This window comes from Globicephala melas, chromosome 10, assembly GCF_963455315.2.
Source record: "Globicephala melas chromosome 10, mGloMel1.2, whole genome shotgun sequence".
NCBI classification, from domain to species: Eukaryota; Metazoa; Chordata; class Mammalia; order Artiodactyla; family Delphinidae; genus Globicephala; species Globicephala melas.
Window position 1 is genome coordinate 59253600 of NC_083323.1, and position 14377 is coordinate 59267976.

The window sequence follows — 14377 nt, forward strand, 5'->3', positions numbered from 1 at the left end:
CGCAAAGTGAGCAGAGCTCCCCATCCCACTCACGCCTACTCCGGCCCAGCTCAAGTGTCAACTTGGCCCTGGGGAATCATTTCGAGTCCAGGTCTCGGATTGCAGCCACGGCTGTTGGGAATTCGCCGCAACTCCACCAGGCGGCGCCAACGACTTGGAAAAGGAGACCGCTAGGCTCCAGTGCGTGTCTCTAGATTCTAGGCAGACAGGTCTAGACCCGGTCTCAGACAAAGGAAGAATCCAGGTTTTTGTACCTCTGGTGGGAAACGCACGCCAGCAACCCTCAAGGCATGGGAATAAGTAGGGGCAGGGACTTGGGAATCTGAGCTGTAGGCTCTGCTCGGCCCCAATGTAAACAGTGACCTTAGGGTTAGTCCTTACCCTCTCGAGACCTCAACTTCCCCATCTGCAAAATAAGCAGGTTTGGGTCTCTTAAAAGTTCATTGAGACTTCATGGATGGATCCATGACTAAAGTGTTGGGACCGTGCCATTTACAGATATGCTAGAGTGCCTTCTCAACTGGTTCCCTAAATGGTCTATGGGACAAGAGAGCACACATCGCTCACTGCCTCCCACGTGATGCTGGGGGAAGGGGTCTCTTCTCTGTCTTCAGAATTCGACTCGACCACACACTCACAAGAGCAGCCAGTGATTCTGTGACCCCCCCCCCTTGCTCTAGTCCAGCTGGGCAGCAGAAGGTCAACAAGAAAGGCCAGACCAGAACCCAGTCTCTACATGGGCCCATCCTGAGTTGCATTCTCTTTGCTCACTTCCACCTCTCTACCCACTTCTCAGTCTTGCTGAAGAAAGGGGGAGGGAAGATGGGATGACATGACGACTGTCAAAGAGGAAGGAGAGGGGGAAGAGGGGCCTCCTGAGCTAGTCAATTATGAAGTTGTTGGGGGGAGTTTGCTGTAGGCTCAGAAATGGAACCCAACAAGGAGTTTGGGGGGTTTTTGTGTGTGTGTGTTTTGTTTTGTTTCAGGTCGATCTAGCTCAAAAAAAGAGACTGGATATCTAGAAGTCTGAGGGGCAGGAGTGGCTGAATAGGAGAGTGGAATGAGAAAAGCCGGGGCTCGATCACATGTGGGGTGGGGGGGCTGGAAGAAATCGGGGTTAGAGGGGCTGAGATATTAGCATGTCCCACAGGTACTTCAAATCTGGTATAAAACTGAATTCATTATTTACCTCCTTCCGTAAGCCTGCTATGCTTCCCACATTCCCTATCTCATTGATTAAGAGAACCACCATCCACCTGGAAAACTGGGAGTCTTCCTAGCCTTCCCTCTTCCTAACCCTTTATCTAATGAGTCATTAAATAAATCCTATTTGGGCTTCCCTGGTGGCGCAGTGGTTGAGAGTCCTCCTGCCGATGCAGGGGACAGGGGTTCGTACCCCGGTCTGGGAAGATCCCACATGCTGCGGAGCGGCTGGGCCCATGAGCCATGGCCGCTGAGTCTGCGCGTCTGGAGCCTGTGCGCCGCAACGGGAGAAGCCACGACAGTGAGAGGCCCGCGTACCGCAAAAAAAATAAATAAATAAATAATAAACCCTATTTGACCTCTTAAGGACCTACGGATCCCGATCATTGTTCTCTATTCCCACAACCGCCGCTCTAACCAGGACCGGCTACATCATTTGTGGGGCCCAGTGCAAAATGAAAAAGCAAAGTGTTCAAAAACGATCTCAAGGCTGACTGCAGAGCATTAACTCAAGCACTGGACCCTTCTCAGCACAAGGCCCTGTGCGATTACACGCGCAGGTAGCATGCCCACCAAACCAGCCCTGGCCCTAACTCAGGCCCTGCCCACCCCTTGTCTGAACTGGTGCTTCCTTACTGGTCTCTCTCCCTTTGGCCTGCAGGCTTTCACTCCTTACTCACAGCTCTCCAAGCGTAAATCTCCTCCAGGATATAACCCCAGCTCCTCAGCATGGCGCACAAGGCCTTCCTTGATTCTGACCCCACTCACCTCTCCAGGATCTTCCCTCTTGGCCCCTCCTTCACATCCTTTGTTCACCTCTACCTAAACCTCCGTGACTCTGTGCATCCTGTTCCCTTTATCTAGAATGTCCTTCTACTTATCCGCCCAAAAAACTCCTGTTCATCACTCACAATCCAGTTCAGGTGTCTCTCTGTGAACCCTTTCCTGATCCCCTCCTTGGCAGTTCGCTTCTTTTCTCCAAGTCTCTGATGTACTTCACAGAGGGTCCGCAAACTTTTTCTTAAAGGGCCAGATAGCAAATATTTCAGGTTGTATTGGCCAAGAGGTAAAATTGAGGGTATTATGTAGGTACCTACATAGGTAACCTTTTTTTTTTTTTCTTTTGCAGTACGCGGGCCTCTCACTGTTGTGGCCTCTCCTGTTGCGGAACACAGGCTCCAGACACGCAGGCTCAGCGGCCATGGCTCACGGGCCCAGCTGTTCCGCGGCATGTGGGATCTTCCCGGTCCAGGGCACGAACCCTTGTCCGCTGCATCGGCAGGCGGACTCCCAACCACTGCACCACCAGGGAAGCCCCGGGTAACCATTTTAAAATGAAAGAAAACATTCTTGGCCCATGGCCCATATGAAAATAGATAGTGGGCCAGATTTAGCCCAAAGGCCAAACTTTGCTGACAGCTGCTTCAGAGGACCAATTAGGCCTTTATATATTTACATATCTGTCTCCTCCCCTAGACTACTCACAAGGCCATGCACCATCCCAGGGTCTAGCTCAGAGTCCAATGCATAGACACTCGATACGTTTTTGGTGAGTGAATGGATGAATGAACCAATGATTGGGAGCCTGAGGCCCTGTGGGGCGGGAAGCCAGCATCCTAGATGCTCCATTTCCCACCTTTCTTCGCCTGAATCCTTTTTCAGATGTGAACTATCTCCAAGTTCTGGAGAGAGGGAAGGCAGTGTTCTCCCAAAACAAACTCAAGACTTCTGGGGTCCCTAGAGTTGCTCCTAGAACTTGGTCTTGTCCTTTGACCCCTTGAGAAGTGGCCCAGATACTCTGATGCTCTGTCTCCCTGTCCCAGCAATTCTCAGCAATGATCTTATAGGTGTCCTGCCGTGCAAAGAGAGGAAGGAAACAGAGCTTGGGTTTCAGGAAGGAGAACTGAAGGAGTGATAAGGCTTTGGGGTGAGTAACAGGGAAATTTCAACAGAAAAGCCCAGATTTCACTAGCTAAGGCAAAGTGAGTAGGACCAGAGAGGCAAGGAAGGAAGCAAGGGAGGAAGTGGCTGAGGTTGTGTAACTGGGGAGTTACTTGTTCTCTCCGTCTAGTATAATAGGAGACAGGAGAGCAGAGCACCTCCTGTCTGAAGCCTGACTGCCCACCAGAAAGGACTGCTCTTTGAATGAGTTGGACATCTTCCACCGGAGAGCGATTTGAAGGCTGGGAGACTCAGGTGAGTACTTTGGTGGTGGGTGTACTTTTACGTTCTCTGTCTCCTCATCTCCCAGGTGGTAAAAACAGAAAAAAACTGAGGCCTGGGGGCTTCCCCGGTGGCGCAGTGGTTGGGAGTCCGCCTGCTGATGCGGGGGACACAGGTTCGTGCCCCGGTCCGGAGGGATCCCGCATGCCGCGGAGCGGCTGGGCCCATGAGCCGTGGCCGCTGGGGCTGCGCGTCCGGATCCTGTGCTCCGCGGCGAGAGAGGCCGCAATGGTGAGAGGCCCGCGTACTGCAAAAAAAAAAAAAAACAAAAAAAACCCTGAGGCCTGGGACTACAGACAGAGGGTACTATTCTCCTGAATACAGAGGAGAGGGGACTCCTGGGTGGTCTTAAGGGACAGGGGAAGAGTTAGAAAGGTCGGAGGGTGCTGGGGTTACTGAGAGTATCTGGATGGATATTGAAAAGGTTGGGAGCTCGGAGTGGACAGAAATTAAAGTTAGATAAAACTTTGGGAAAATCTTTGAAAATGGGAAAGGAAGGGGTTGGGGATCTTGGGATGAAGAGGCCTGTGAATGGCTCAGGAGGCTGGTGAGATCCTGGAGTGGTTCAGATGTTCAGGAGCCCAGAGTTATTCAAGGGATCTAGGGACTTCCCTGGTGGTCCAGTGGCTAAGACTCCACGCTCCCAATGCAGCGGGCCCGGGTTCAATCCCTGGTCAGGGAACTAGATCCCACATGCTGAGACTAAGATTTCGCAGGCCGCAACTAAAGATCCCACACGCCACAACAAAGTTTCCTGCATGCTGCAGCTAAGACCCAGAGCAGCCAAATAAATAAAATTTCGTTCAAAAAAGAGAACGATCTAAGTTCAAGGTCAGGTTCTGACTCCCTCTTCCCCCCACCCCACCCCTTTCAGCCTCCATCATGTGGAACACCTCTGATGCCAACTTCTCCTGCTACCATGAGTCGGTGCTGGGCTATCGTTATGTGGCAGTTAGCTGGGGCGTGGTGGTGGCCGTGACAGGCACTGTGGGCAACGTGCTCACCCTGCTGGCCTTGGCCATCCAGCCCAGTCTCCGTACCCGCTTCAACCTGCTCATCGCCAACCTCACAGTGGCCGATCTGCTCTACTGCACCCTTCTCCAGCCCTTCTCTGTGGACACCTACCTCCACCTGCACTGGCGCACTGGTGCCACCTTCTGCAGGGTCTTTGGGCTCCTCCTTTTTGCGTCCAACTCTGTCTCCATCCTCACCCTCTGCCTCATCGCCCTGGGACGCTACCTCCTCATTGCCCACCCGAAGCTCTTTCCCCATGTTTTCAGTGCCAAGGGCATCGTGCTCACCCTGGTGAGCACCTGGGTGGTGGGTGTGGCCAGCTTTGCTCCCCTCTGGCCAATCTATGTCTTGGTGCCCGTAGTCTGCACCTGCAGCTTTGATCGCATTCGAGGCCGGCCCTATACCACCATCCTCATGGGCATCTACTTTGTGGTTGGGCTCAGCAGTGTCGGCGTCTTCTATTGCCTCATCCACCGCCAGGTGAAGCGAGCAGCACAGGCGCTGGATCAGTACAAGCTGCGCCAGGCGAGCATCCACTCCAACAACGTAGCTGGGACAGGTGAGGCCACGCCTGGTCGTTTCCGGGAGCTGGACAGTGGGCTGGCATCAGGAGGGCACAGCGAGGGGATTTCATCTGAGCCAGTCAGTGCTGCCACCACCCAGACCCTGGAAGGGGACTCATCAGCAGTGGGGGACAAGAGCAACAGCAAGGCAGCTAAGCAAATGGCAGAGAAAAGTCCTCCAGGAGAGCCTGCCAAAGCCAGGACAACTAAAAGAGCCCAGAGAGCTCAGGACTCTCCATCAGAGTTTGGGAAGGTGACTCGGATGTGTTTTGCTGTGTTCCTCTGCTTCTCCCTGAGCTACATCCCTTTCCTGCTGCTCAACATCCTGGATGCCAAGGTCCGGGCTCCCCGGGTTGTCCACATGCTTGCTGCCAACCTCACCTGGCTCAACGGTTGTATCAACCCTGTGCTCTATGCAGCCATGAACCGCCAGTTCCGCCAAGCCTATGGCTCCCTCCTAAAACGAGGGCCCCAGAATTTTCGTAGGTTCCATTAGAACTATGTCCCCAGTCACCAGAATCTGGAGATGTCTCCTCCAGAACTAAGGTGGTCAGCTGATATGAGAGGAGATGAAAGACCTTTGGGAATTTGCACAGACAACCTCTCCCCAAGCCCCAAACCAGGCCTCTCCACCCCTCGCTCAACATTTCAGCCCTGGGCTGCTCAAGGTGCATTATTAATTATTAATAAACAAAACCTGTCCTTTTCACATTCGGGTGTGATCTTTGGGGAAGAAGGAAATAGGCCAGGGTTGGTTTGCAGCTGGAACTTAATAGTTAAGCATTTGGGGGGACCTAGGTCAGAGAAGGGAGGGGCAAGATGCAGAAGACCTGGGACACAGCCTTCAGCTGAAGGGTTTTCAGGTATAAAACATGTGAGTTGGTTTAAGAGGATTGGCCTGCCTTTTGCTTAACTTCCCAGAAATGGGCCCCACCTCCAACTACTGCTGCCAGGCTCCCCCATCACTGCAAACAGGTTTTTTCAGCTCAAAAATGTTTTGAAATCCAGCTTTGATAGGCCCTCCAGTGAGTCCAGCCTCCTGGCCCTTGCCCTATCCAAAGAGAATGGTCACGGGGAAGAACTCCTCGCTCTGTGGAAATGGAGTTGAGCTTAGCTGAGGCGATGGCAGAAGGGTGTGCTAGCCGCCCTAGCAAGGTCACACTTGTTGGAGCTAATTCACCTGGGTCCTGGCCCCTCCCTTCCCCCAGACTTGCTCTTGTCATCCTGGATTACGAAAGCCGAACAGAGACTCTAGTTAAGAGGGCTCAGGGGGCTTCCCTGGTGGTGCAGTGGTTAAGAATCCACCTTCCAGTGCAGGGGACATGGATTTGAGCCCTGGTCCGGGAAGATCCCACGTGCTGCGGAGCAACTAAGCCCATGCGCCACAACTACTGAGCCTGCGCTCTAGAGCCCGTGAGCCACAACTACTGAGCCCGTGTGCCACAACTACTGAAGTTCGTACGCCTAGAGCTCATGCTCCACAGCAAGAGAAGCCACCTCAATAAGAAGCCCGTTCACCGCAACAAAGAATAGCCCTCGCTCACTGCAACTAGAGAAAGCTGCGTGCAGCAACGAAGACCCAATGCAGCCAAAAATAAATAATAAATAAATTTTTTTTTAAAAAAAGAAGGCTCAGGAGCCAAGCTGAGGGGAGAGCATATCATTCCCTTCCTCCAGTGTAACTGACATCCTGTCACCCATGTGCTCGCGAATGCACATGCACGAATTTAAAGCACCTGTGGCCACCAGGTGACGCTGGTTCTCTGTGTTTCCTTTCTGGCTTCCCTGTTGAGGACCGAAGGTGTCAGCAAGACTGGGAATCCAGAGATACACCACCCTCATGGCCAGCAGGGGTGGAGACCCAGGAATCCGCACCCCTCCCTTTTCCCCAAAGCTTAGGAAGAAAAGTGAAGAATTAGACACTTATTTTTCATGAGATATTTATTGTCTACCTGGTTGGGCTGGGGGGAGCAGGGTGGGCACTGGGGATAGAATGTGAGAGTCATGTTGATGGTGACACTGCTGTGGCTGCGTGCCGTCCCTTGCCTGCCCCCAAGTCCATGGTTTGAGCGAACAAAGTCCAGAGAGATTAAGACAAGGGCAGAAAGAACCATAGTCAGGGTGGACAGATTGATACCCTCACATTCAACACACTTCCAGGGCCCAGGAATCCTGCCTCCTAATGAGGAGCGTGTGCTTCGGAGTGTCCTCCTCCTGCAAAAATCCCAGCAGCCTATACTGAGTCAAATTCAGATGGCTAAGGCAGGGGTCCAGACAGGTGGGGTGAACAGCAGACCGATAAAGAACATCAGCCTGGGAGTGTAGGGACCAGGGCTCCAAACAAGGCTCTCTGATAATTAGTTCTGTGAGCCTGAGCAGGACCCTGGATCATTCTGGACCTCAGGTTTTAGAATCTGTACAAAGATGGGGGTGGGGTGCACCCTTATCATGTGCCTTGTGCTGTCCTAAATCCTATAAATATATTATTCTGTGTAATCCTTACAAAATTTACCAAAAAGTATCTATTATAATCTCTTGCTTACAAATGAAAAAAATGAAGCACAAATAGGGTAAGCAATTTGTCTGAAGTCCAAGAGCTAGTAAGTGATATGATCATGATTTGAGGGCCGAAAGTCTGACTTTAGTACCAGCCCACATGTCTAACCACTATAGGACAGCAGCCTTTTTTTTTGCGGTACGCGGGCCTCTCACTGTTGTGGCCTCTCCCGCCGCGGAGCACAGGCTCCGGACGCGCAGGCTCAGCGGCCGGGGCTCACGGGCCCAGCCGCTCCGCGGCATGTGGGATCTTCACGGACCGGGGCACGAACCCGTGTCCCCTGCATCGGCAGGCGGACTCTCAACCACTGCGCCACCAGGGAAGCCCACAGCAGCCTTTTTATAACTAGAATCAAGTGACCAGATGATCCCTAAAAATCCTTCCTGCTCAGACCTAAGATTCTGAAAGTTGAGAGTTCTCTGAAGGGTCGTAAAAAGCTTCACTTTTCATATTCCTTGAAGGCGATTCAAAAGCTTTGGCAAGTAGAAAGGAGCAGCAATAGGGATTGAGGTTAGACCTCAGGAGGGACTTCCCAATCATCAGTCGCTGGGAAAAAATGGCTCAGGGAACACGGAAGGAAACCCTGGAGTCTGAGACCAGAGAGGACAGATCCTAGCGAGAAAGATACGCCCTCCTCTCTCACCCTCCACAGCCCACACACCCATACCCCACCCCTAATCTCGATAGGCGCTGAGTGAGGTTAAAGAAGAGGAAGATGATCTCTCAGGCTTTTTCTCTCTTGCGGGTGTGCACTGCACGCGTGTCCCTCGTGGTGCGGAGCTCACGCGTGTCTCGGGGAAGTGTATGCATTTGTCTTGGGGAAGTGGGTCACGGGGGCCCTCCTGACGGTGTCAGTGTCTGTCTCTCTTTTCTCTTTATCTCTGTCAGTCTCGGGTTCTATCGCGGACTTTCTGACGCTATCTCTCGAGGCTTCTCTTTGTCTCTCTCCATCTGTCCGTCTCTCCTGTAGGTTGTCTTCATCGTTTGTACCTCCGTTATCGCCTTTTTTCTCCCGAGCTTGTTCTCTCCCGCCTGCCCCCCGCCCGCTCTCCCCGCGCCCCCTCCCCGGTCCCTCACCCGCTGCCGCTCGTCCGCACACTCTCTCTCTTTCGCTGTCTCTTACAGGCAGATTTATGGTCAGCCCAGGGCCTTTCATTGGCCAAGCGCTGACAGGACTTGATTTAACGCTGCCTCTCATTGGCTGAGCTTGACAGGCCGATTTACGAGTCACTCTGTCATTGGCCAAAACGCCTTGGCCCTGATTTATGGCTCGGTGGCGGAGGAGAGGTGGGGCGCCGCTGGGGAATGAGGTTGCCCCTCCCCTCTGCACCGCTTCCGTCTTCCTATCCCCTGCTTGCTCTCCCTCCCCTCAAGGAACCGCACTCCCTCTACCTGTTCCTCAAGACCTCTCCTCCTCTTTCATCCATTGGGAGGGGAAAATGGGGCGTGGTGGTGGTAGGAACTGAAGCAGACGAGGAGGTCTGAAGGGGTAAACAGGAGCTGAGGAATCTGAGGGGTAGGATGGGGTAGAGTAGGGAGAGAAGAGGAGATTGGAGAGGGAGAGAGAATCCTGAGCTGAAGAGCGAAGGGGAAACTGAGGGGGCGAAGGGGGTGACCAAGGAATAGGAAGGCTGAGGAGAAAAGGAAGACTGAGGGAGAGAAAGGGTGGGGGGCTCTGAGGAGAAGACGGGAGAGACTGAAAAGAAAGGGCGTGTATGAGGGGGGCAAATGGACAGAAGCGGGGAGCTCCGGGCACGGAGAGAGACTTTTCTTTTCAAACCTCACTAACCAGACCGAACGAGATGGAAATTTCCTCTTCAGACAACGGTTCTGAAAAGGGGGAGACTTGGAGGAGCAAACACGTAGAGAAAAGCGCAGCAGAGAGGGGAGAGGGGCGCAGGAAAGAACTAGAAGGTAATAGCAAGAAAAGAGAGAGGGAGAAGGATAGAAACTAATGGAGAAGACAGAACTAAGTTTGGTTTTTATTTGGGGGCGTGAGAAAAGGCTAATCCCTAGAGGAACGATTGAGAGCCACAACTCCTCCTCTCAGTGAAGACCCATAGGCGTCTGCCCGGGGGACAAGTCAGACACCACCCCCAGGAGATGTTCTACTTCCTCAAGGCTGCAGTAGGCTCCCCTTCCTACACCTCACTCCTCCCGCTTAAATTTATGAGTTCAGGGCTGGCCTTCAGGAATTAGGAATATTTATGCTGCTTTGAGAGTGAGGTTTGGAAGGTGATATAAATAAGGGGCCATGGAGGGGCTGCAGCGCTGGGCTCCTATTTTTAGCACGGACGCTTTCCCAAGGCCCCCACCCACCACTTCCCTCTCATTCTGAGCCAGAGAAAGGAGCACTGAGGGAGGTGGCGAACGGCTCTCAGATATCAGAAAGGGCCTTTGACTATCCAGGAGAGCCCCTCAGAGGACTGCAGAGCTTTGCAGCAGAAAGGATTGAAGGCAGATGGGGGAGGAACTTTCCAATCATCCTGGCATTCTTATCACCCCTCCTTGAGTGCAGTTACAGCATTTCTGCAGAAGACGGAGAGAAATGGGGAGAAGCCAGTTTCCCCTCTGCCCCCCTAAACTCAGTTGCTGAGGAATAAGGGAGAGGAGCCAGGAAATTCAGAGGCAGGTTTCTCTGGCTTGTCACCTTGCTCACTGGGAGAGGAAGATTTGAAATCCTCCACCGCCCCACAGACCACAGCCTGGGTCCCTGGGAAAGGAGGCTGGGAATGCAGGGCTCAGGGCATCTCCTAGGAGTCTAAGCCCCCAACCTGTCCACCCCCACTGCTGGCTGGGAATTAAAAACAGCCAGTAGTTCACGATACCCCTGGGCCTCCAGGAAATGAGGGAGGGAGAGAGGATCTGTCCTGTGAGTCCACATGACTTCTCCAGCCCTCAGCTCCAGGAGCCGTGTCTGTGACTCCCAGCCCAACCAGAGGGCTTGCTCTGGCTTGGGGAGGTAGTGAACAAAGAGGGGGTCCATGATATAGGGGGACCTAAAGAGAACAGAGGGAGGTGGGGAAGAGCTGCCCCCTCCGTCCACACGCACACTGTGCCTCCCATCCACTGTGGCCTCAGCAACGATGGCCACAGCACACACGCCGGACTGTGCTGCCTGGAGTGGGAGAAGGGAGGGAGAGAAAGGTCTAGACTGGCCCTTTAAGAGCCACTTAGGGTCAGAGAGCCTGGGCTACAGAGAGAGGAAGGAGCTGATGTCAGAAGACGGATGGGCAGCAAGATGGGGATTGATGCTAATGGGGGAGTTAAAGCTAAGTACCCAGACACGCAGAGGGCAGAACTGCAGATCTGTCTTCCTCATGCTCACCCCCCTCCCCAAACCAGTGCTGTAAATCTGCCTTCTCAATTGGGGGAAGAGGGAGCGAGGAAAAACGAGATGCTCACTTCTCCCTTTTCCTGTTTTTTCCCTCACCCTGTGCAAATCCCCACCCCACCCCCAGTTCTTTTGTCCTCTCCCAGTCTCTCCTCCCAACCCGTGAATGCTTCCCACTGAAATTTCCAATTTTTGGCTTTCCATCAAGAATTGAGGGAATGGTTTCAGCTTGCAGAAGAGCCTAAAAAGAAACCACGAGAAGGTCTCCCTCATCAGCCCCTGGGTGGGAATGGGTTGGTGGGATTGTGGTGAGAGGCTGATAGACGGGAAGCTCCCACGTGCCTCGGTTTCTCTTCCCTCCATCCTCTTTTCACTTGGAGATAACTTGAGCAGCCTTCTCCTGGGACAGTAGGGTGAAGGCGGCAAGCAGGATGTTGGGTGCCAGGAGCTGGAAGTGGTGCAGCTTCAGAGTTGGGTTTGTGGAGGCCCCTGACACACTGAGATTCTGGAGGGGCTAGTGGGCCTCCAGGGGTGGCTCGGGAAGCTGCAGGAGCTGTCCACTGAAAGATATATGGTCTGGTTTCTCGGAAACTCCTGGATCATACCGTTCCCTCTCCTTGAGCACACACCCTGCCTGCTGAGTAGAGACAATTTCGGGCCAATAATCTATTTACTGTAAAGGCAGGGTCCAGCTGCTCCTCATCTTCTCAGGAGGCAGTTGGAGGTCTCAGGGAGGAAGACCTACTTTTTTTTTTTTAAATCCAATCTGAAGGGTTTTTTTGTTTTGTTTTTTGTTTTTTGCGGTATGCGGGCCTCTCACTGTTGTGGCCTCTCCCGTTGCGGAGCACAGGCTCCGGATGCGCATGTTCAGCGGCCATGGCTCACGGGCCCAGCCGCTCCGCGGGATGTGGGATCTTCCCGGACCGGGGCACGAACCCACGTCTCCTGCATCGGCAGGCGGACTCCCAACAACTGCGCCACCAGGGAAGCCCTTTTTTTAAAAAATAAATAAATGTATTTATTTATTTATGGCTCTGTTAGGTCTTCGTTGCTGTGTGCAGGCTTTCTCTAGTTGTGATGAGCGGGGGCTACTTTTCGTCGCTGTGCGCAGGCTTCTCATTGTCGTGGCTTCTCTTGTTGCGGAGCACGGGCTATAGGCGCGCAGGCTTCAGTATTTGTGGCACTTGGGCTCCGTAGTTGTGGCTTGTGGGCTCTAGAGTGCAGGCTCACTAGTTGTGGCACACGGGCTTAGTTGCTTCGCGGCATGTGGGATCTTCCTGGACCAGGGCTCGAACCCGGGTCTCCCGCGTTGGCAGGCGGATTCTTAACCACTTCGCCACCAGGGAAGCCCGAGGAAGGCCTTCTCACGGGGCCTGGAGCTAGTAACCCTTGGGGGATTCCATTTCTTTCTCCGCTTCCTGGTGAGACGGTATCTTCCATCTTTCAGGACCCATAATCACCTTTATCTCCCTCTTTATTGGCAATCAGGGCCTGTTCTGGAGAAGTCCTTCTAGATTAGGGGAAGTTCATCTCGTTTCGCCTGTCGCAGGGCTAAACCTGAGCTCCTTTCTAGTCTTGGAAATAACTGGCACCTGATCCTACCTGGTTTCCAAATCCTCCCCAGTATCCATAAGAGAACGACCCTAAAACACTGATCTCATCTCTTCGCTCCGCCCAGGTTTTCCTTCAGAGGCCTAAAGCCACGTCGAGGCCATCGTCTCTGTTTCCTCAGTCTTCAGGGACGAAGGAGAGAGCAAGGTTATAGTGGGAAGGGGCGGGGGGTGAGGGTTGTGAGCAGGATCCATTGGAACCCAGGCTTCCTGCCTCCCAGCATCTGGCCAAGCACTCCCTCCCATCCAGGGAGGTCAGCCATTGCCCTCAGCCCTAGTCTCCGGGATGCTTCTCAATCCTGGTGATAAATCCTGTCTTTGTCTTCCCTCCAACCCAGGCCCCAGGCGGCTGGGGGTCAGAGGCTGGGGGAGGGGTCAGTGTGGAGGAGGGAGAGATACAAGGAGAGTGGCAGGAGAAGACAGACAAGAGCAGCTGGTGAGCAGGCATGGGGATGGGCAGTGAGGGGATGGGGCCTCTTGATGCTGCAGATCCTGACTGCACATTCCAGCAGGCCTGCATTCCACGTGAAAAAGCCAGGATTCCTTGGAATCCTGGAAATACCTTGGGGGTGGCCCCTGGAGCATCAGGAATACTGGGGTGGGGGGGTTGGTATGGGGTGCCTCAAGGAAGGAGGCTGCTGAAAGAAATGGGAGAATGAGAATATTGTGGGGATCATCTCTATCCCCACCAGACACCCCTCCACGCCTGTGCCCTGCATGCACGTGCATAGACGGACAGACTGACACACATACATGCGCATACACGTAAGATTTCTGGCCCAGCAGCGTGAGGGGGCCCAGGAGGGCCAGCCTGCCCCTTGCCCGGCCCCCCTCCCTGCCTTCTCTTGCTTTGACTTTCCTGTCTCCACCTCCATTCTTTCTCTCTGCTCCCAGCCTTGCTCTCTTTGTGTGGGTTTCACTCACTCTTCCAGTTTGCTATGCTGGCTTTCTGCTAACCCTCAGCCCCTGCCCTCTTTGTCTCTCAGTCACTTTTTCTTTCCATCTTCCTGTCCCGCTCCTCCCACCTCTCCTACTTCCTTGAACTCTCCATCGGCCTGTCCAGCCTCTGTGGCTCTTCAGCCCAGCCGTCCTCTAGCCCACTGCCACCCCAGAGCCCTCTGTCTGGCCCGGGGGGACAGTCAGATTGCAAAGAGGGATGGCAAGGAGAAATGAGTGACTCTGAATCAGAGTCTCTGCTTTGATGGGAGGTCTGGGATCATACTGTGTTAGGACATGCGATGGATGGAGGTGGGGGAGGCCAGGTGACTGCGAGACAAGTTCGACAAATTGAGGAGGGTGAAATGGGAGGGAAGAGAGATCGATACAGAGAAGACACAGAAGGGCAAACACTAAAGAGAGACGGGTAAGGACTAAGGGTTCCCTGTAAGTGTGTGTTTTGGGTCAGTCTGAAGGGTAGGAGCCGAGGGGCATCTACTGAGTCATACTGAGACACAGATCCAGAGACAAGATCTGGAGACCCAGCCAGAGGAACACAGATGCCATGTCCACCAGGCAGCCGAACAATTCGAGCTCTCCCACCTACCTGGGAAGGTCTCACAGACCTCCTTCTCCTCTGCAGATAGTCCTGGAGAGCCAGTTCCCTCTCCACTCACCTCCTCCTCGCCTACCCGCTCCCTGCCCCACCAGTGGGAATGACATGAGCTCTGGCTGCCACTGTCCTCAGCCCTGCTGATGTACTCTCCCATGGGTGAAACAGAGGCCAATCACCTCTGCCCCACCCATTCATTCTCCAGTCCAGGAGCTGGGGCTTACACAAGCCAGCACCCCGGGGTGGGAGGAGGGGGGCATGGGCACCAGGGGGAGGGAGAGGAACTGGAGAGGGGTACTGAGGAAGAGGGGCTGCAGCACTAAA

The 14377-nt window shown here is 53.7% G+C and overlaps 1 protein-coding gene across 1 annotated transcript; it reads left to right on the forward strand.

The window, feature by feature from the left end:
- The first annotated feature begins 3281 nt into the window (after positions 1 to 3281).
- GPR84 (G protein-coupled receptor 84) lies at positions 3282 to 5649 on the forward strand. The gene is made up of 2 exons (XM_030866757.3): positions 3282 to 3399; positions 4301 to 5649. The coding sequence occupies exon 2, from the start codon at positions 4309 to 4311 to the stop codon at positions 5497 to 5499; it is 1191 nt and encodes a 396-aa protein (XP_030722617.1). The 5' UTR covers positions 3282 to 3399; positions 4301 to 4308; the 3' UTR covers positions 5500 to 5649.
- The last annotated feature ends 8728 nt before the right edge of the window (positions 5650 to 14377 follow it).